Genomic DNA, 23,139 nt, shown 5'->3' with positions numbered 1-23,139 from the left:
AGATTGTCACAGATTGTTTGGGCCTGAAAGCTCTCTTTGAACCAAATTGAGATTGATAACTGTTTTGAGTTTTGACCCTGCATTTGTTAAAAAAAAATATATATAATATGGGCTGTACAATTTATGTTTTTTTGTGTATCATGGGAACGTATACGTATATAAAAATGTGTGTGTATAGTATGTTTCTGCATGTGCTCTTATGTACTGTATTTGCCTGCTGACCTGTGTCTGTCTGTTTCCTTTCCCAGCCATTCGTTTTGGCCGGATGCCGCAGGCAGAGAAGGAGAAACTGCTGGCTGAGTTCTCATCTGACATGGAGCACATGCACCCTGAGGCAGCAGATCTGAGGGCTCTCTCCCGGCATCTGTACGAGGCATATCTGAAATACTTCCCCCTTACCAAGGCCAAGGCCAGGGCCATCCTCTCTGGGAAGACCGCAGATAACGCGGTAAGCAGCACTGCCTTAATTCTACTTGAATGTATAACGAGGGGCATTACGCCGCAAACATAGTATAGAATTTCTACTGGATATCACAGTACCATAAATTATGTTTTCAGTGAGACTTACTACAGGCACATTCACCAGATGAGCAGCTTAATTTTGAGGTGAAGGCCGAAGAAAAAGTTGTTGCTCCCCTGGCGACTTCTTCTCCTCCATAATTGAGATGTACTGTACAAATTTCACCTATATTTTAATGTTATTTTTTATTTATAAATCCTACTCTGGGAAACATCACAAGCGATTATACTTATCTAGTCGTAATGCCAAAAAGCATACAGGCTGAGCAAAAATCAACACAGTCTCCCAAATCTACCAAAACTCTGATATAAGTGTACAAGTGTGTAACTGTGTACAATCGCTGTATCTTCTTTTGAACATGCATTATATCACAGATATAATTTAAGTTATTCAACTTAAGTAGTTCAACTCACTGCATGGGTTAACATTTCTTTACGAGCATTATCTTTGTGTTGATCCACTCAGTTTAGTTTAAATGAAGCCTTTTACCGCTGCTCTAATAGGAAAAGTGGATCGACTGGTTTCTACATGACTCGGCTGTTAGAAAACATCTCAGATTACAGTGGTCAAGCTATGCAACAGGATAACACGGCTTCGCGGCAGTCTAATACACAGTAATGGCTTCAACATTCCTACTCAAAACGTCAAACTAATTTATTAGGACATTTGGTAATTCATACGAGTGGACTGTAGGAAAATGTCTTGGCCAAAATCATGAAAGTGTGAGATACCATCTATTTCTGTGTTTTTGTACTCAAAGTTTGGAGATATTGAATCTCGGTATTCAAAAGAGACCTAATCAGTAAAATCCACATCAAGTAAATTACAAGTGGCAAACAAAAGAAGTCGAAATGAAAAGAAGAAGAAATGATCCAAAAGTGTATTTAAAAACAAGTAATATAAGAAGAGATGAATGCAAAACATGCCCTCATACCTTTTATGGAGTATTCTTTGCTGATATGTCAGGATATTAACTTTCAATATAACTTTTATCGGTTTATAGAAGAACCTGTTAGGCACACTGACTTTAAGCAAAGGCAGTGAATTAGTGAAAATTAACAAACTCAGTAGTGTACACTGAATAATCAAAATACGATAAATAATAACCATTACATGCACCAGTTACAGCTCTTGCCTTCAATAGTAATTATTATTATAATTATCGCCTCTATATTGGAGGACCAACTGTACAAACAGAGTTTCTTTTTCATTGCTGTCGCTTCTGAAAAGAGTTCAAGGATTCCCCAAATCTCTTTCCTGTTTTGTTTTGACTGTTCATCACACAGACGATAGCAGCCAAATGGCACTGAAGCGTCTGTTGGTATGAAGGATTATTTACTAAACCACAGCAAACCGCTTCAAACAAATTAGCATGAGTCAATGATTTTCTTGTTTGTAGAATATGCAAATGTTTTACAATGTAGAGTCTTGGTATGAGTTGATGCGGTGTTAAATTTAACTCCACCGGCACTTGAAGCACACTATCAGCGGTGAAGGAAATGGCAGTTTTTACAGTTTTTATCCTTGGAAAAAAATGTTTGCATAATTAAGACACTTTCTCTTGTATAATGTTAGCTAAAGTAAAAGTGGATAACTATGATGTCTCTGTGTGAAAGCATTTTTTGCTTGTGTAACAAGATAACTATCAATCAACAGTTCAGATAAACATGCTCATGTTTCCTCATATAAAGCAGGCTGGGCAAGAAGAAAAACGCCTTCTGACGTATGTGTGACTCAATTCAATTTAGTTGCAGTAATGCATTTTTAAACAAGAAAACGGTTGCGACGAAGCAATCACAAAAAGGAAATGACTACACTGAGTTAGCAATGCTGGACGGAGTGTACTAAATGGAGAAAAGGTGCATTATAAAAGAGAATGAACATACTAATTCTTCTTTTTAAAGAAAAAAATTTAATTTAAAAATGAAAACCTTGAACTTCCACTCTCTCCTCATTCACTCACTTACATAAGAGCATTGCTTGCTTTAATTCCCTGTTGGAGGTCTTATTATTCATTTTAGCGCTATGAAAAAGAAATATTTAAGTATGTGAATGGTACCATTCATCATTCAGGCCAGTGCATGTCTTTGCCAGTGTTTTAACAGTAAGTGCGACTTTAACTCAGTTAAGCTTCATTTACCTGAGGATGGTGTTTTTGTCTGCCTCAGCCTGCAGCTAAGATTTATTTTCTTTGCCCATCAGACATACGAGATGTGCAGTGTTTGCTTTTGCTGGTCTGATGAATGAGCAAAGAGTATGCACGGTATATGTGATTACATCTGTAGCTCATGTCCTCAAAATACCCATGAGGAGCGGACGCTGTTTCTTTTTTCCTTGAGTTGTTTTCTTCTTTCTCCTTTCCTTTTCTACCTGCTATTTCTTAACATATTCTTTATTATCTACCTCTAGCCTTTTGTCATCCACGACATGAAGTCTCTGCTGGAAGGAGAGCAGTTTATTAACTGCAAACAGATACCAACCCCAGAGCACCAGCAGCAGATGTCTGCTCTGACAGTCGCACATGGAGGTATTAGAAGTATAAAGTATTCTTTGTCATGATGTGAAGTCTGTTTTTGCTGTTGTTTTCTATTCTACCAGTCTGTTTATTAGTCAATTAATATAACCTGATAATAAAACTGAGCTGATATTTTATTTCACTTCATTGTTCACTATTTAAATCCCCTAAAAATCCTAAATATGGATAAAGATTTCAATGTCTGAAGCCAGGATTAGTCTTCATTTCAGTTTAATAGCACTGCTACTACAACTCTGAATGGTTTTTTTTTTAAGCTTGCTTGATGATTTGATGTAGTCGACAGCCCAAGTCACTAAAATAATAAAACAAAGAAACAAATTTTATTATTGAATGGGCTCTACATTTATGAAGTTATTTAAAACATTGCGCAACTCTTGTCTTTTTTTTTCTTGTAATGCTGCAACTGAGCTGCCTCACCAGAGCGTTTTTTTTTCTACATACATCTCGTCTGATTTCAGGTCTCTCAGGAGCTCACCAAGGTTTAGAGTGTAACATTTTGGATGCTGTGGAGCTGCGTTTTTTCCACAGCTGCCAATCACGTTCAGCTGAAGCAGTGAGAGAAGTGACAGAGTTTGCCAAGAGTATCCCAGGGTTCATTGAGCTGGATCTCAATGATCAGGTGAGAGGAACACATACATACATCCGTTCTGTGTCTCAGATTTGGATTTAGTTATTCAGCGAGTATAGAGGTGTTTTATGATCGGCTCTTCATCTCAACCCTTTTTTTTTTCCCCAGGTGACTTTACTTAAGTACGGCGTGATTGAGGTCTTAATCATCATGATGGCACCTCTGATGAACAAAGACGGGACCCTCATCGCGTACGGACAGATCTTCATGACGAGAGAGTTCCTCAAGAGTCTCAGGAAACCTTTCTGTCAAATGTTGGAACCAAAGTTTGAGTTCTCAGTAAAGTTCAACACGTTGGAGCTGGATGACAGCGACATGGCGTTGTTTCTGGCTGTCGTTATCCTCAGCGGGGGTAAGTCTTTTGTTTTGATTTTTGCTTCTTCTATAGGACATGTCGTATTCATAAGTCATATTAACTAAGGAGTCATCTTAGTCTTTAATGATGAATTTGATACCACCCTTTATGTCTGTTCCTTAATATGCAGTCGCAGCCAGGAGGAGGGTAAGCTCACGATGGAAACAAGTAGAATTGAATCAATCAATATCATATCAAGTGCTCAGTGCAGTAAAACAGGGCTTGAATATGTATATTTCAGTACAGAATAATAATGTCTTTAAACAAAGTACTATTTATAGCATTTATTTCATGAACTTCATGATATTTCCTGCCAGACAGCACAATCAGCACAATTTAGTTTACTGTGAATACAAAGTCATGTGGGCTGGCTCCTGTTAACAATCTAAGATATCAACCCACTACGTTATATACACAAGGCCTCCCTTGATCCATTTATCAGTTTGCTCGGGGATAGTATTGCTGACTCATTTTTTTTTTCTCACGCACTCCCATATTAAAACCCAAACTATGTGGTCTAATATTGCTGGTTTGCATGTGGCTACTTGATAAAAGTCTGGCCTTGACCTGTTGAGGATTTAAATCACGAATTTCAGTAAATAATTAACTTAAATGACTCAGATTGTAGCTTGAAATGAAGATAGGAAGTCTTTTGTAAATAGCAATAATATAGCTAGGTCTGGTGATAAAGGAGAGCTACATTAAGGTAGTTTTAGCCTATAGACACTTAATGTGTAATTTATAGCACCCCTCTTCACTTTCTCTCTGTTTTCTTCTCTTATGGACCCATACCTCTTTTTTTAATCCATGATGCCCAGAAATGTCACTGATTTACATATCCTCCCTGTCTCTGTAACCCGTCCAGATCGCCCAGGCCTGCTGAACGTGAAGCCGATTGAGCAGCTCCAGGAGACAGTTCTTCACGCACTGGAGCTGCAGCTGAAGCTAAACCACCCAGACTCTCTGCAACTGTTCGCCAAGCTGCTCCAGAAAATGACCGACCTGCGTCAGATCGTCACCGACCACGTCCACCTCATCCAGCTGCTGAAGAAGTCGGAGATGGAAATGTGCTTACACCCACTGCTGCAGGAGATCATAAAGGACTTGTATTAGAATTCAACAGAAGGGAAAGGACAAGTAGAGAAAAGAAGGAAGGAAAGAAAGAGGGAATAAAGAGATTTTATTTTTGAAATCATGACTTGTGAAATTAGATGAGAAAGCACTTTTTGTGCTGCTGGTGTGTTTGAAAAAAAAAAAGAGAGAGAGGGAGGTAGCCAGACAGGCTGACTGAAATTGAGAAAGAGATGGGGGGGGAGAATCAAGGAAAGGAAGACAAAATCTGTGTTAGATCTGGTCTAGACAGCAGTATGTGAATAACTTGTGGTGCACAGTCATTTAGCCACTGCTGAGCCTGGATATTTTGTGATTGACTAGGCTGCCAACTTAAACACAAAACTACCACCTATTGCAACAATCGGGACGAGCATCTATGACTCAGTGAAAGAGAGGGGACTTTCTTATTGGCAAGCTGAAGCTTAAAATCACGAGCGCTCTACACAGCCTGCTTTACGTGCCCAAAAGAGAAATATATAACTGTGAATATTCTACACCATGTGTCACACAGTACAGTGTGCGTCGTTCATGTGCAGCTTATCTATCATGTTGCGTTACAACCGTCATAGGCAGCAGCTATGTGTACGTGCTTCAGTACCTCTGCGAACACGCACAAATGCATGAATGCTCACACACACACACACACACACAGACAATATCAGCATCAGGAGAAAGGTGCTATCGCTTGTTAATCAGCTTCATCCAAAGACAGAAATCAAGATTATCGCCTGTAACATATTTTAGTGTCTGTCCTGTACAAACTGTGAGAAAGTGTGAAGCAACAAAGGGCACATTATGATGTCGATGTCAGCTTTTTATGAACAATGAAACAGTATACGCCATGTCGTGCCTTCAGTTTTTTTTTTCTTTTTGATGTTTTTTTTTTTTTGTGAAATTAATGCCACCTAAAAAAAACCATTAGATGTATTACACATGTATGATGTATAATATATATTCATGTATATTATTTTTGTATGGATGAAATTGCCTGACAAACACAATTGGCTATGAGGATCTGAGTTTTATTTCAAAATCTTGAAAAAGAAGTGGTTGAGGTTTACTATGAAATCATTTTGTATACATATCTGCCATGTCTGGTCAATCAGATGGTTTTTTTCTGTTTTTTTTGGAAGGGGGTCAGCAGACAAAGGGATTGGATTAACAGGGGGGCGGGTGGGAATAAATTTGTTGTAAATAAAATATTTTCTAACTTTTTATTTGAAATCTGTCTGTCGTCTGTCTCAAGTGTGCTTACCAAATATCATACCAAAAATCTGTTACCAAATAACGTCTCGTCTTGAAACCTTTCCAGTCGCCCATACTCCTGGAAATGTGTTATGCAGTTATGACATCAGCTGTCCTCCGTGTCTCTTACCAAACACACCCTGTTGAAGCGATTGCAACATCTGAACTCTGCTGAACTGTGCCAGAAGACCAAAGTCTGTGGATACAGATTTGATCAGCAAAGCGGGGGAGTTTAATGTGTTTTTTGGACATGCTGCTTTTTTCTAAAGGGGACACCAGATTTTGTCCCTTGTTTTATCTTTTTAGAACAGATCAGTTAACAGAGAGACGTGAAATAGCATAGAGGTTATGGCCTGCAACGACAAGGTAAAAGTAAGTCAAACTCAGGACATCAGGTCACCTCAACATGTGCCACGGGTTCATTTACACTGAGCTTTTCTGTCGTCTGGCTTTTTGACAAGTAATTCACTGCACAGACAGTTTCCTCACAGCAGACACTTTATTTCATGCGAAGGATTTATGCTCGGTTAAATCCATAACTGTGATCAAATCCTATAAATGTCAGGATCAGTGGAAATTAACACCTTTGAACCTATAATAGTATAATTGAGTTACATTTTTATGACCATGATGTATTCATTGTGAAATTCAGTTTGCAATTCAAGAACACAAGACAATATTCCTGTATTAATATAATATTATATATGTAATAATATTAATATTATGTGAGTTGTTGATATGTGAGTTGTTCAGATATCTGTAGACCAATTATAAGATAAAATCCCACCTCACTGAAAACCTATTTGTGAAAAGGTAAAATACACAGTTTGTCCCTTACTTCTTTGTGTCATTTTTAAAATATAAATATATATATATTTTGTGAATCTTGGTCTTCATTTGGTGATTTTCCATCATTTGTAAAACCTAAGGAAACTACTTTTGGTTGAGATTGACCGTTGCATTTTCTGCACGTGAAATGTAATTATTAGTTAAATATATTAACAATGTAGTGTGTGGTGTTATAACTATATATCTATATTATTATATTTTCATATATTATATTATATATATATATATATATATATATTATATATATATATATATATATTATATATATAATTAATATATATATATATATATATGAACAGTGACATATTATCCGCTTTTCAGATGATATGGTGAACTTGTTACAATATCTAGCAACATTATCATTAACTTGGAGTTGTTTCGGGCCACCCATTGAATGTGAATCCAATATTAATTCTCTTATAGCTCAGTTTTTGGTCTCCACCAACTCCTGAGGGAAATATCTGTCTCTTTAGCTGCTAAATGCACCACTATGTTCACGCTGCAGCCAAAAATGACACTACAACAGCAGTGACAATGAACCAAAACACCTAATCCTCTATAGGGTTCGTCACCAGGATACATACTAGACATTGTTTTCTATATGTGGCTCTGCTTCCTGAAAAATTGTTCCTATGCCACATTATACCACACTTCTGCTACTGTGCCTCTTTCTCTTTCTATGTCGGGAAAAATGTCAGGAACAATAAGATCTGATCAGGAATAAGAGGAATATGTGTGAGCTGTAAAAGAAGGAAAGAAGGAGAGACAAAGAGAGAACCAGGTCGTGAGAACGTAGCAGCGTAAAAGAGAAGTTTGGCCCCTAAAAATAAGCCTTTGAATTGGCAGATGATGGCGTGGGGGTTTCTGGCTCTGACCCGGATGGTCCTTTTGGATGGTTGATGATGATGGTAATTAAATGTGTTCTTTATGTCGAGTCAGCATATCCTTACTTTGTTACGGCTGGTCTCTGCTGACCATACCCTGCCAAGATTCCTGAGCTAATCTGCCAAATAATTTTCATAAAGTTTATTTCTGCTGTTGTCCATCCGCACAGGGCCAAGTCCAAAGATAGCGATTATGATTTACACAAGGAAGTTTTGTTTTTGTTTGATTTTCTTAAGAAACAGCAGCTTTGCTTTTTATCCTCTTTTGTTTTAGTATCAGAAAGGAATTTTTACTCCCACTATTGTGTGGTACCTGATATATGTGTATGTGAGTCCCTGAACAAGCCTCGTTTTTGACGTGATACACCTGCCACTGTTGGACAAATATAGCTCATGTTGTTTTGTTTAATCTGGTGTTTATAAAGAAAACACCCCTGGAATTTATATCACGGCACTCGATGTTCTTTTGAGCAATACAGGAAAACATTTTAGACTCTCAGGAGACAAAATAATGTCAATTAAAGAGACAAGGCTTTATATTCCTACTGTAAAGTAGCTCTTAAAATTAATTCAAATATAAGGAGGCATCCTGGTTGCCTAGTAGAAAAGCTGCTTACCATATGACTGCTATCCAGCAAGAAAAAATTACTAAACTTAGTGAAGCCTAAGCTTTTCTCCTCATTTTTCTTCCTTCTTTCTCTAGTCGTACAGCAATAATGAAAAGTATGTATGGTATGTAGTTAACTTTCACAAATATGTAAGCCACAGGAAGTGCAATTAAAAAGTACAATTTAAACGTGGTTGGCTTGCAACAATTCACCACATTTTATACACCCTTTCTGTAAATATGAACACTACACAAAAATTTTTTAAATGTACTTTTAGTTTAGTATTTTATTTTATAAAATTGTCTTAATCTCGCCTGGTTAATATTAAATTGACTAACTGAGATTATATGTCACCAGATTTGATGTTTAATTTTATATTACCCAACCTGTACGCCTGATACAATGTAAGTAGGCGTAAAAATGTCTTTTATGTGCAGTGTAGAAATAGTCTTGTGATTTGAAACGTCACTGTACTTTTCCGCCCACCAACATTTTTCAGACTCACGCCACATCTCATTACCTTTGACAGGTGGATTTTTCCCAAGTGATTCACTCATTCATTTGCTTTGATACTTGAGTGGGAAGTTAGTACAATGTGATGAAATGTGACCTCATTTAAAACGATATGATTCAAATGAGGGCATTTACCCATGAAGATACGGTACAAGTGAAATGATACAGGTTTTCGGTTTCTTAATATTTCTTCATATTACAAATGACATACAGCACATGAGATAAGACATTCAACATTTTTATATTCTGACATTAAAAAAAGGTTTGTGAAAGCATTTTACCTGAAAAAGAGTTGATTTGATTTGAGGGGGGGGGTGGAAAGAGCACAAATTACACACTGGGGAAATAAAAGGCTCTGAAGATTAGATAAAACAATAGAATTAAATTACATAAAGAAATGAGCGTATGAACATCTGTTACAATGCAACAAAGCTTTGATGACACACCACTCTTTTGGCTATAGTCAAGTGACTATTAGCTTAGCTTAGCATAAAGACTGGAAACAGTAGGAAACAGCTAGCCAGGCTCCGTCAGAAGGCAACAAAATCCACCTACTCTTTGGCTGTAATACGCTAAGCAGCGGTTTCCCACTGTTTCCAACCATCTACTGGCTCCAGATCATATCTAAAGGACAAGTACGAGAGTATATGAGAGTGTATGAGAGTGCTATCAATCTTCTCATCTAACTGTTGGCAATAAAGTTCCCAAAATGTTAAATTACTATAAATCTGTTGTGACCTGAACTGAATGTGGGCCACGAACAGCTTGTAATATGGTCTGGAGCCAGTAGACGCTTAGCTTAGCATCGCATAAACACTGGAAACAGTCTAAAATCTATCTTTTCATTTTAAACTAATCCTCTAAATCTGTTGAGATCTGAACTGAATGTAGAACTTTCTTACCATTGTCCCCTTGTCTTTCTCATCGCATGTCTTTATGTCTCTTTGTCTCACTGTGGAAAAGTCTTTTAAGGATTTGTTTTTTAGGAGGTATGGCAGAGATTTAAATCTTTACTCACACAGTATATATAGTGCTGATTGTTCCTATGTACTTTCCCAAATCTGCAAAAATAAAACATACTCTCCGAAAGATAAAGATCTGATGGGTACAAGGTGGTCTCTCTGAAGCTGACAAGCCATCTTCTCCAAGCAAAAGGATTTAAGACAGGCATTCTTGTCCTTAGGGGACATCTATTTCCGCTTTTGTTAGTTTTGTTGGTAGCTATGGCTATAACAAAACTGAAGCCTTACAGTGGTTCAGACTGACCCAGGTCCCTTTAGTCTAGTTTTACCCAAACAGCACATCCACAGGGAGATCACAGCATGCCAGTGACAAGGAAAAAAAATAAACACTGGGCAAACACTGGAGCCTCGGTCTGTCTCCCCAAGACCACTGCATACAAACATGACATCTCAGGAGAGGTCAAGGTCATGTCCATAGTCCAGTAGCCAAGACTTGTGAAGTGAGATTTTTCATAAAGATGTGTATGGATGGAGGCAAAGTATTTCACCCTGATGGAGGCTATTAAACAGATCTGGCAACAATGCATTTTATTTGGGATACAGTAAGAATATCACTCGTTTCATATGTGCCAAAGTGATCAGTAATAGAGATATCGTTTGATTGACAGCTCTGGTGTTTTGTAAAGTTGTGTAATGTCTCCCTCTTCAGGCTGGAAACAACTACTGGTGGCACAGCAGGGAAGTTTCCTCTGCGACAGCCAAACCAAACTGTGTTACACCATGGTGAATTGGCCACATATAATTGCAATAGTTGCCGATTCAATGGAAAAACTGATATTAATACAGCAGACCAGTCCTGTTGTGTCATGATGGCTCAGGAATGAGCTGATCACTTGAGAGTAGAGCTTCAGATTGATCACAGTCAGCATGAAGGAGTAAATCTCTACACATTTATAATTATTACAGATTGTCCACAAACATACATTGACTTGGAGGAGTTACAGTACCTCCGTGCCTGTTGTATTGTTTCAGCTGGTTGAGCTGAAGAGGGAGAGGAACAATAGAAGCCAATAACAATAATGTAGCTGTCAGGACTGTGAGGGAGGCAAGGTCAGTGAGGTGATACAGTAAACAGGCCAGCCCAATTCCTTCCCATGGCCTCCTGGCTTCACTGAATGAAGAATGAAAAGTTGAAGTAAAGCTGGACTATTTCTCAAAATCAAGTTGATAAAACTGTTGACTAGCTTGGATTGGATCAACACAGGATCAATCCACACACACAAAAACACGCAAAAATCTTTAAGCAAATGCCAAAACAATCAGAAAACTAAAACTATAGAGAAAAGCCACGTCAGGGTCATCATGTACACTGTACACGCACAGTTCTTGGAACCTGTTTTCTGCATGTGAATTTATCTGTGCAACAAAATTTCAAAATGAAATGAAATTTATTTCCAGTCTTAGTATAGCAAAATTAGTATTTTGGTTAATACCTTGACTGTCAATCAGCGATGAGAAAGAATGGTTGAAGTAGCTTCAGATAATAAAAATATAATCAAGTTTCTTCTGAGTTTTTCTTTTGCATCGGTTAAGAAAGTGGAGTATAAAGTTATTTGAGTAAAAGCAAACTTTCGTTAAATGTTTCTTTAATGTGTGCATGTCATAGATTTTGTGCTACAATCATCACAAATCATGATTCATTTCAACTCATTTCAAGTTTTACATATAATCATGGAGGTAGAATCATAGTGAAATGTATTTCCATGAGCTCCTGTTTATTATTTATTTGAAGAATAAGATAGTGATAAGAACAGAAAGCGTAATAAATTAGGATTAATTTAGTAGTGAGTAGTATCTTGATTGACAGTAAGTAAACTCCTACGAACTATAGATGCTGTTAAGATAAGATCTCATGCTAGGGGTGAGAGGAGTTGTTCATGATGGATGTAGACTTTGCTGACCTCCTCCTCTTCCCCATTTCCTCTATTGAGTCTAGTGGACAGTCCAGCACAGAGCTGAACCTCTTGACCAGTTTGTTTAGTCTTTTCCTGTCTCTCTCTGTGATTGCCCCTCTCCAGCAGATGACTGTCAGTGATAGAAGATTGCAGAGGCCAACACAGTGTCATAGAAAGTCACTCGACTCTCCTCAGTTAGTGGAGACTACTTTGACCCTTCTTGTACAGGATGTCTGTGTTGTCAGACCAGTCCAGTTTATTGCTAAGACGGACACCCAGGTATTTGCATGCTCCCACCATCTCCATATCCAATCCCTGGATGTTTACCGGTGTTGTCTTAGGTGTCTTTACCATCACTATCTCCTCCTTCTTGCTCCCCCTCCCTCAAATCACCACATCAAATATGCAGTCATGAAGCGTCACATACTGCAACTGTCTGCTGGTAAGGAGTTGATAATCCACACATACAGGTGGCTGTCAACTTCAGCAATTTATAGCTCTCCCCTTAGCAGTGATGCTATATTGTGTTGAAAGCACGTGAAAAGTCAAAAAAACATGATCCTCACAGTGATTTAAATGTTTTCCAGGTGTGAGATCAGTGTGTGATCAGTGCAGTACGTAGATGACTGCATCGACTAGATGGGCTTCTTGCTATTGGACTAATAAATAATATTAGCTGGCTGCTATGTCTTGTTTTGTTACTTAAGTAATATAGTCATAACAAAGACTAACATATTTACGACAGTAGTATTGCACTCTGAAACTGGAGGCGCTGAATCACAAAGATAACAATTCCTACACAGTGTTGCTTTAATTGGCTTCTTCAAAAAACCAAACATGAGTCCTGTTCCCAGAACACAATCTCTGAACTTCATTTCAGCACGTCCAGTTTGATGTCATGTAACCGCTATGGTTTTCATAATAAGGTGCTGAAATCAGTGCAGTGGTTATTCATCATGCGTTTCACATACACCTGCCTCAGGGGGACAATCAACTGATCAGAGGCAAGATCTCCCACTGGACTGTCAGGATTTATGTTTTTGATTCCAGAAATATAATGTTCTCTCTGCTAAACTCACAGTTCAGTTTGGTTGTTTATGTTGAAGTTAGTCTACTGTTCTGTGAACATAAGATCATCGGTCCTCTGTGTGTGTGTGGTCCTGACCCTGTGTACAATTCAAACTGCCTGGAAAAAGTGACTCAATTTGGGTTTTTTTTTTGCTCGCATTACAGTACATATTGTATTCTGAACATAATCTCATTTTGTCCTGAGTTTAGAGAAGCTGCTAATAATACAGAAGAGATTTAAAAATAATAATAATTATCTTCTTATTATCTCTCATTACAATACTGTTTTTATATATCATGCCACTTTTATCCTGAGTACTTGTCTGTTTTGAAGGTTGATTGTTTTTCGTGCTTATTGTGTAGGTTATAGATATTTCTGTCTGTTTATTGTGTTGTTGTTGTTTTTTTGCCTTTTCTACTTTTTTCTAATTCTGTAGTGTATGCTACACTTTCCTCTGCTGCTGTAACAAGTACATTTCCCCGTGGTGGGATGAATATATATAGTATATGTAATCTAATCTAAAAATCTAATCATCATCAATCCACACACACAAAAATACACAAAAATCTTTAAGCAAATGCCAAAACAATCAGAAAACTAAAACTATAGAGAAAAGCCACGTCAGGGTCATCATGTACACTGTACACGCACAGTTCTTGGAACCTGTTTTCTGCATGTGAATTTATCTGTGCAACAAAATTTCAAAATAAAATGACATTTATTTCCAGTCTTAGTATAGCAAAATTTGTATTTTGGTTAATACCTTGACTGTCAATCAGCGATGAGAAAGAATGGTTGAAGTAGCTTCAGATAATAAAAATATAATCAAGTTTCTTCTGAGTTTTTCTTTTGCATCGGTTAAGAAAGTGGAGAAAGTCTGTGTCAGGTGACCTTTGATGACGGAGTATAAAGTTATTTGAGTAAAAGCATACTTTCGTTAAATGTTTGGTTGATTCTTTTCAACTCATTTCAAGTTTTACATATAATCATGGAGGTAGAATCATAGTGAAATATATTTCCATAAGCTCCTGTTTCTAATCTAATCATCTGTACAATCTTTATACTATGTGCTGTATCAAAGTTTACAATTCTGGTTGCAGGATTTATATTTAAAGATAAGGGTGACTTATTTACTTGCTGTAAATGCAGAAGGTTTGTAAAGAAAAACCTGGAAATGTATTTATGTAATGTTGCAGCAGGGGGCAGCAGTGAGTGGATACAACACCAAAGAAGTAGAAAACCTGGAAGTGGGCTTTATTTTGGTTTTGGTCGCGGCGGGAAAGTAAAGGAAGTAAACAAACTAAGCGATATTTTTAAATTCAAACCCGTTTTATGTTTTATGTAATCACACGATCGTGTAATTAGGTCCAAAACTAAAAACAATCACTGATGAGCAGGCGACGTCAAAGCTAAACGTGCTAACAGACTTAGCTGCGACGTGAACGTTAGCTGAGCAACGGAAACGCTTCAAGCTGAAGACTGTGAGTTTAATTTAATACTTTAAATATGCGATCACATCATTTTAATCCGTTCATTACAGCTGTGTGTAACTGGGTTATTATTATTTCTTTCTGTCAGTGGTTATTAGCCCTGATTCAGTGAAGTACACATGTACAGTGACTCTGCTTTTTTTAACTTCACACAGTTTCAGTTTGTTTGTAGGTTAACACAGAAACAAAAACAGGACTATGAATGTGAAGGTCAGAGAACTTGTTTGATAAAATGAGATAAAACAACATTTTAATTAAGTGGGATGATTTTTAAGAAGCCTATCCCAGCTCACATAATAAATATTTAATGTATAAATGAACCAAGTGTTATAAGTGTACTATACACTGCGTGTGTGTGTGTGTGTGTGTGTGTGTGTGTGAGAGAGTGTGTGTGTGTGTGTGAGAGTGTGTGTGTGGATCATCACTTAATAGATCATCAAGTTAGTTGACAGTTAACTGAATTTAAGTAATCGATTGATCAACTAGTATCAAATCAAATCAGATTTTCTTTGTGTAGCCCAAAGTCACAAAGTACATTTTCCTCTGAGGGGAGTGACACCCTCTGTCTTTAGACCCTCGGTTCGAGTGAAGAAAAACTTGCCCACAAAAAACTTTAACAGGGAAAAAAGGTGGAAGAAACCTCAGAAAGAGCCACAGAGGAGGGATCCCTCTCCCAGGACTGACAGACGTGCGATGGATGTCACTGGGAAGAAGTTTAGTTAGTAACATGCATTAATGAGACATGTATGTTTACAGATGGTGAGAGAGAGAGAGAGAGTTTCAGTAAAGGGAGATGTGACTGCGTCTTCAACCAATACCGTACCTGACTAGGCATAACCCTGAAAGAGACAGATAGAGAGAGAGAGAGAGAGAGAGAGAGAGAGAGAGAGAGGAGAGGGTAGGGAGGGGGAGTCCCTATGGCAGCATAACTAAGGGATGACCTGAGCCAGCCCTAACTACAAGCTCTATCAAAGTCTTAAGTCTACTCTTAAAGGTGTTGACCGTGTCTGCCTCCCGAACCCAGAATGGTAGTTTGGGTATCAGTTCTCAGTGTAAAGCCTGCACATGAAAAAACAGTAGCTGTAGTCTGGAATCTGGTTATTTTGTTGAAACATTAACTTATGTTCATGTTTTGTTTTCGCTGTAATTTATTTGGGTGATTTCCAGGTTTTTATGGTTCTTAAGTGCTTCAGTTTATAATACAGAGCAAAAATACAAACATGTGTTGTGCTCATAACCACAATGAATTCAATTTGACATGTCTTAATTCATGTAATCTTCCACCAGGTGAGACATCTTCACCATGCCATCCAAACCCAAAGATGTGTCCAGATCTAACATCTCCCCAGTTCTGTTCATGACCGTGGACGGTAAACCCATGTCCTTCTATCTGCGACCGGGTCCCACCAAATGTAAACTCCAGCCGCTCATCACGGCCGGAGGAGGGATCTTGTGCAGTGTGCAGCAGCCAGGGGCAATCCTGCTGATGGAGCCTGAGGACAAAGGGTCTATTGCTGAAAACACTTCTCGCTGGTAGGTGATGGACTGAGCTAAAAGGTGTATATGTGAGGAAGAACATCGTTTAGCCTGGAATATATGGATATGATATTAATACTGTTGCTGGACAAATCTTCTGTGTATAAACATGGTTTATTGTGAATTTGTATGCCTCCTTTATAATGACAGAACTCTTTTAAGCTTTAGCACATTAAGCTGAAGCATTGTCATGGATGTGTTTGTGGTCAGCAAGATAATTTCAGAAAATATTCCAACAGCGTTTGTTTCCTCCTCAGGTTCGTGTCCACCGAGTACATCTATGACTGTATAGAGAAAGACGAGCAGCTGGATGTAGCGTACTACATGTTGATTCCTGAAGCTGCTCCAAAACAGTCTGCTAGACCCAACAATAACAAAGAGAGCTCCCCTGGACTCTTAGGAGGTATGATTTAAAGACAAAACTTTACTCTCTGCCCGGAGCACAATGAGAAATTGTCACATTTAGCTATGCCATTGATTGGATATTAACATTTTGTGCAAAGATTTAAGCAGCAGCTACTGAAATCCTGACAAATAAAATAGTGTGCGTTGTTTTTTTTCTCAGCTGCGTTTATTAGTATCAGAGAGATTTTATGTTACTCTGTTTGTTTGTTTTAAATCTACTGATGTCATTATTTCGTTATACTTAGGCAGGATTCCCTACACAGCTGAAGAAGACGATGCCATTTTGACATATGTCAGCAAACACAAGGCAGACATCGGTGGAAACCGGCTTTGGCAAGAGATGGAGAAGCAGCGTGTGACCAGTCACAGCTGGCAGTCAATGAAATACCGTTACAGAGTACGACTGGCAAAGAAACAGTCGGCGGATGCGGAGGAGGAAACAGCAGAGGAAGACTCTACGGCAACAGAGGGAGAGACCAAGGTAATTTACCTGTTGCCAGTTATTTTGTCATGTATTTCTGTGTATCACACTTCTCTTCCAAAATTTAGAGGTACATGTTCCAAGTATGACACTTAACATCATTTGTGGAGCTTATGGATTATGATCAGATTTTGTTGACACAGTGTCTACTCTGGTCATTTTTCTTTAGTTGTTTAGGTGTTAGATTGTACTAAAATATACTGTATTGAAGGTGTTTTTCATATGAAATCCATCTTGTGTTTTGTAAATGCGTGCCAGCAAAATATGGGACACATTGTAATAAAGGGCTCTCACAGGTAGCCAGCAATCAATATAGCAATATCAGTAAATTTATGTTACGAAGCATTCACACGCAGATTGTCTCTGTATTTCAAATGGTTGGCTGTCAAGATATCAAAATTTCCATTTACTGTAAAAATATGTAGCTCAAATGTTTCAAAACACTCCAGTGTGTACAATTTAGGGGGCTCTGTTTACAGCACTGTAATTCATCATGTTTTTGTCAGCTCAGATAGAGCTAATTACATCTACATATGCTACAAATGTGGAACCACGAATGCACAAACTAAACATGGGTCGGCGTTTTTCGTTTGCCTTTCACTGCCACCATAGTTTCCCCTTCATGCTAGCATGAAAAAGGTGAGGTGAGGCGTTTTCAGTCGGCAACTGCAATGCTAGATGCCACTAAATCCTACGCACTGGTCCTTTAAGATCATTTTAATATTGCAAGATTATGTCACAATGACCATCATTATAATTATTCTAATAATCATTCAAAGTTAATGTGTAACATAATTTATGGGCTGCTTGGTGTAAACAACAACAACATCAAAATAAACCACGGTGGTTGACGTCACAGAGGCTGCAGGTGGGTGTAGTGTTTGATACTACCACAGTGTGGCACCAAATTAAAAACAGAGCCTGAAATGTCTCATCTGTCTCGCAGGTGGAAGGAAATCAAGAGACAGACGTTGAGAATCCGTCCAGACCGAAAGATGCCGTTTGTCCTCAGACTCATTTGACAGAATCAGATCTAACACAGGTACAAAACAGAACTCACTGCTTATAACTTATGAGATATTGGTGCTTATTAGTTTGTATGTGACTTAACAGAGCAGATTTGGTGTCTCCACAGATAGATGACCCATCCATACCAGCTGAAAGAACACAATCAAAACTTGTAGAAGCTCAAACTTCCACCTGTCTCCAAGGAGAAGAGGAGCATGTGAACTCACAGACACAGAAACAACCGGCTGAAAGCATACAAGGAGAGACTATAGAAGCTGAAACATCGAACTCCCCCCAACCTGAGGGGCCTTGTTTGGATACAGAGACAGATGCCCACTCTGTTTCAGCTGAGAGCACAAAACCGGAAACAGATGAACCACAAACAACTGTGTCTCCACAAAAAGAAAGTGTACCAACGGACTCTTCCCCAGCTCAGCCAGTGTCGATGCCCAGCACGTCTTCTCAGAAGAAGTCAAACGAGGAGCCGAGAGCCTCGCCCAGGCTGCAACAACAACAGCGCCGATCAACACGCAGGCAGCTTCAGCTCGAGGAGTCGTTAGCTGAACCTTATGGTAAAAAACTCAGATCATTAGCCAATTCTGGCAAGCAATCATCATCATCATCATCATCATCATCCCCCCAACCATTGAGGAAAACTAAATCAGCTGGTAAGTCTGCTCTTCAGAGAGACACAACAGACAACGAGCCGCCATCTAAAAGAGCCAAAGGAACGAGTGTGGCAGCAGTGGAGGAGGGTCAACAGGAAGAGAGTGAACAAGCTACCATCTCTGAGACAACACGAGAAACAGTACGAGAAACACCACAAAAAGCAACGCGAGAAACAACACAAGCAGGTACGTGGGAGAAGAAACACAAAGATGGCATCTTGATATCTTAACAAGCTTTAATACCACAGAGATTTGAGTCCATGTTTTTGTTTTGTAGATACAGAATCTGATTCCGCGCCACAGAAAGGAGGGAAGAAAAAACAAAAGAGAAAGTTTGGGATTCTCGAGTGGGCTACAAAAGAGTTTGAAGATGACAGTGAGGTAAGACACAGCCCCAATTTTGGAATAGGAAAAGGCATCACCAAGACCGTAATGAACCCATCCACCCAATAGACTCACACATTTAATAGTGGTTAGGTTTTGATAAACTAAATATATATTACTAAATATATATGTTACAGTTTCACCTGATCTCTGGTCCTTTACACACACTAACTCACTTCATTAGTGTTATTCATTAAATTGCTCATTCATAGATTATAAAGATCATCATATTAGTCTAGAATGTGACATGTTTGTTAAGATAAAAACTGAGTTTTATGTTTGTCATCGTTTCAGCTTGTCTTAAGTTTTATCATTAAATGTATTCACTTGGTATTCAGACTGCAACAAAAGAATATTTTCATTATTTGGTCTATAAATCAATAAATCTTCAGTATATGAAAATACTGGAAGGACAGGAGTGTTGTTATTTGTGCTTAAAAATACTTAGAGAATTAATTGTCAAAAGGTTTCAGATTAGGTGTTACTAGTTGCTATTGTCTTTTATTTCAACCATATTATTTTCACACGTAAATATCCTGAGTTATTAGTAAATATTTAATCTGTTTGTCAGTGTGATGAGGACGAAGCTCCAGATCTCCAAAATCCAACTGAAACAGTGACGACGCAGCCCACATCGACAGAACCCCCTCCATCTACTTCAGACACAGCCGTTTCTGCACAGTCCAACCCTGAACGTGGACCAGGCCTCCAGGACAATGTGCAGGAGACTCAGGCCTCCAGTGAAAACTGCCCAACAGAGACCACCGGTGCTGAGCCTGCAGCTGCTGAGGCTGTCAGTGCGACCTCCAAGGCCCACCTGTTCATCTTTGAAAGTGAATCTCAAGAGGAAGAATCTCAGTCCATTATCAGTGACAGAACAGTAGCTCCAGCCAACCCACTGCCAACAATGGACAAAGATGCTGCTTTTTCACTAACTCAGGTCCAGTTGGAAGAAGACAAGCAGCAAATCAAAGAGCTGATGGAGAAGACAAACCAGGTAAGCACTGTGGTGCAGTAGATGCTCTTTTGTACTGCAGTGTGATTTAGACTTGTATCTGTTTTTTGTTCGGTAGACAGCAGGACACTAACCTTTTATACGCTCTTTATTTTTGGTTATATTCTGTTTGGCAGCATTACGTGTGTTTTCAATTAATTTCCTTTTTTTTTTTACTACTTTTTGTTCTAGGATTTAGTCAGTGTGACCAAAGCACTGTTGAAGACCAGCGGCGACTTCTCTGCTGCTCTCGATCTACTTTCAGATCCGTCGTCTTTTTCAGGACCACTTTGGAAACGCTGTGACGACACTCTTTTGTGCTCAGCTGATCCTGCCGTCCGACAGCAACTGCAAGAGGAATTTGGTGAGGAGGAAGTGGCCAAAAGAATCTTGTTCCTGGAGGTAGAGGGCTGAAATGACAGATGATTAGTTAGAAAGGAGGCGAATGTGAGCTCTGGACTTGAAGCTATGCTCATCACCATGAACTACTGTGATATGAGCTTGTTAGCATGTTCTATCCCTTAGTTTGGAGACAGAATCTTTTAATGTGTTTTACTATGGAAATACTGTATCAATCTGTGTTTTATTTTTGTTTTCATTGAACCGCCTACTAAATTAATACCATTTAAAAAAAATCTGCTTTTCATTATGAAATAAATCTTTTTATACTGTGTTTCACCAATTATTTGAATAAATTGCATTCAAATAGTTGAAAGAAAGAAAGAATGGTTATTTTGTCTCTGTGTGCCCTGTGATGAGCTGGCAACTTGTCCAGGGTGTACCCCGCCTCTTGCCCAAAGTCAGCTGGAATAGGCTCCAGCCCCACCAAGATCCTGATGAGAAGTGGTTACAGATGCAGGATGGATGGATGGATGGATGGATGGATGGATAGTTAAAAGAAAAATTACATTTTAGCCTTGTATGTTTGTGATCTCTAGTGCTGGCAGATTAATGAAAATGTTCTGGTCAAAACAAGATAAACTAGTTCTATTTAACCAACAAGAGTTACTTTTTCAGTGTAGTATAGTGTGCCTCTTAATGCTCTAATTACAGAAACCAAGTTAACTTATCAATTTGAATAAATACCAACTAAACTAGATATTGAACAGGTTAGATGTTGCCCGTATTACTTCAACAGAAATGATTTACAGAAATCCTTTAGAACATTACTAGTTGTATATACTTGACTGTTACACAACAACAACAACATAAAATTGTCTTCTGATGATCAAACAACTATCATTGACACTGACACATACATAAAATAGCTACTATATATAAATCACCTTGACGACCATATGGACTGTACATAATAAACTTAAATAACTTAATAAATAAAATTATTTAGCAAACGAGGTTAGAGGTGCTATAAAACACAAGTTAATGAAATAATCAGAACAAATATCTCACTAAAAATAGTAAGCAAAGAGTTCATAGAGTTCAAGAGTTTATATTGACCTTTGAAAGTAGATTTAAAATATAAAATCTTCCACTGTAAAGACTAAAGAACCAGTAAAAGTATTGTGATCTTTCTTTGTTATGGTTAAAATCCTATCAGCAGAATTTTGAACACACCTGATTCAATCATTTTTCTTTATTGTTATTTTCTACATCTGCTGGGGAGATGGAAGCGAAGAGACATGCAGGAAAAGACTTAACAAACTGGTCAAGAGGTCCAGCTCTGTCCTGGACTGCCCCCTAGACTCCATAGAGGAAGTGTGGAAGAGGAGGATGTTAGCAAAACTGACATCCATCATAAACAACTCCTCTCACCTCCCGCATGAGACTGTAGGGGGCTTAAACAGCTCCTTCAGCAACAGACTGTTACTCCCACCATGTAAGAAGGAGCTCTACCACACGTCCTTCATTCCAACAGCTGTCAGACTCTTTAACACCAACATGACTTTTATTTTATTTGTGAGTCCCATTGACCTTGTGTATACAAGCTACTGTGACATTGAATTTCTCCAGTGTGTTTTCCGTTTAAGTCTATCTTATCGCTTGTGTATATCAGGGGTGTCAAACTCCTTTTAGTTCATGGGCCACATACAACCCAATGTGAGCTTAAATGGGTCTTGGTGGCCAGTTCTGGCCCCCGAGTTGAATGTGACACTCCTGTTGTAAGACTGAAACAGTCCAAACTTTTGACCGGTACTGTAACACAAAAATTACTCTAAAATAAAAAAAACATTATTGTGATATAAAAAAGAAAAGTGAATAAGCCTTGATTTTTTATCCAATCCACCATTTTATTTCATTTTATCCCCAATATCAGTTGAGTACATTCATAATGTTTAAACAACCTGTCCCAGACCCACATGAATACATTGTATCAATAGTTTAAAATAATAAATCCACAAAATCTAAGAGAGAAAAGGAAATTAAATTAAAGCAGACAAATCAACCACTTAAAATGAAATCTACAGGATGTAGATCCAAATCAAACAAAGACCAGTATCCAATACAGTTCAGTAGGTTTCACCTAAATATGGCCACAAGTATTGCTGCACCTTTTATCTCCCCATAATGTTTATTAAATTAAATACAAGCAATAATGACACTTAACAGGGATGCCGATGAACATGTAAAACTGTATGTTGACACGACAGTTAACACAACCGTATAATCCCAGTGCGACACTGATAAAAACCAATCGTATAAAACCCTTTTTAGTATGAAACATTCACATCCACCAGGACCTAATTTACATACACCTAGGTCACATACTGTAAGTTGGTCAGGTAAGAACCGGTTTAGTAAAGCAAAACATACCAAGGTCTCCAATAAGCAACAGCACACCATATATCCCTGGATTTTGAACAGCTACTTTTATTTTGCTCAGCTTTTACTTCACGGGACGCCTCCAATCAAGCTACATTCATCGAGGAGGATTGCTACAGTTTTACCGACTGGAAGTCGTTTGGGATTTAACCTGC

At 38.3% G+C, this 23,139-nt stretch overlaps 2 protein-coding genes across 2 annotated transcripts in view; both read left to right on the top strand.

The window, feature by feature from the left end:
- The window catches only part of pparg (peroxisome proliferator-activated receptor gamma), a 29,199-nt gene extending 22,823 nt beyond the window's left edge, over window positions 1-6,376 (top strand). The window contains exons 5-9 of the mRNA XM_010731330.3: window positions 249-448; window positions 2,930-3,047; window positions 3,515-3,675; window positions 3,793-4,036; window positions 4,905-6,376. Coding sequence (XP_010729632.2) covers window positions 249-448; window positions 2,930-3,047; window positions 3,515-3,675; window positions 3,793-4,036; window positions 4,905-5,152 — 971 coding nt within the window. The 3' untranslated portion in view covers window positions 5,153-6,376. The remainder of the gene's footprint in view (window positions 1-248; window positions 449-2,929; window positions 3,048-3,514; window positions 3,676-3,792; window positions 4,037-4,904) is intronic.
- Window positions 6,377-14,441: 8,065 nt separating this feature from the next.
- On the top strand, window positions 14,442-20,868 carry terf2ip (telomeric repeat binding factor 2, interacting protein). Its single transcript, XM_019260764.2, has 9 exons — window positions 14,442-14,718; window positions 16,015-16,260; window positions 16,521-16,666; window positions 16,914-17,149; window positions 18,096-18,191; window positions 18,285-19,011; window positions 19,103-19,206; window positions 19,781-20,206; window positions 20,396-20,868. The coding sequence occupies exons 2-9, from the start codon at window positions 16,031-16,033 to the stop codon at window positions 20,615-20,617; spliced, it is 2,187 nt and encodes a 728-aa protein (XP_019116309.2). The 5' UTR covers window positions 14,442-14,718; window positions 16,015-16,030; the 3' UTR covers window positions 20,618-20,868.
- Window positions 20,869-23,139: the final 2,271 nt, after the last annotated feature.

The sequence above is a fragment of the Larimichthys crocea genome, chromosome VI (assembly GCF_000972845.2).
Source record: "Larimichthys crocea isolate SSNF chromosome VI, L_crocea_2.0, whole genome shotgun sequence".
In the NCBI taxonomy this organism is placed as follows: domain Eukaryota; kingdom Metazoa; phylum Chordata; class Actinopteri; family Sciaenidae; genus Larimichthys; species Larimichthys crocea.
Note: the sequence above shows the minus strand (reverse complement) of the source record. Positions and strands in the feature narration are given on the sequence as shown.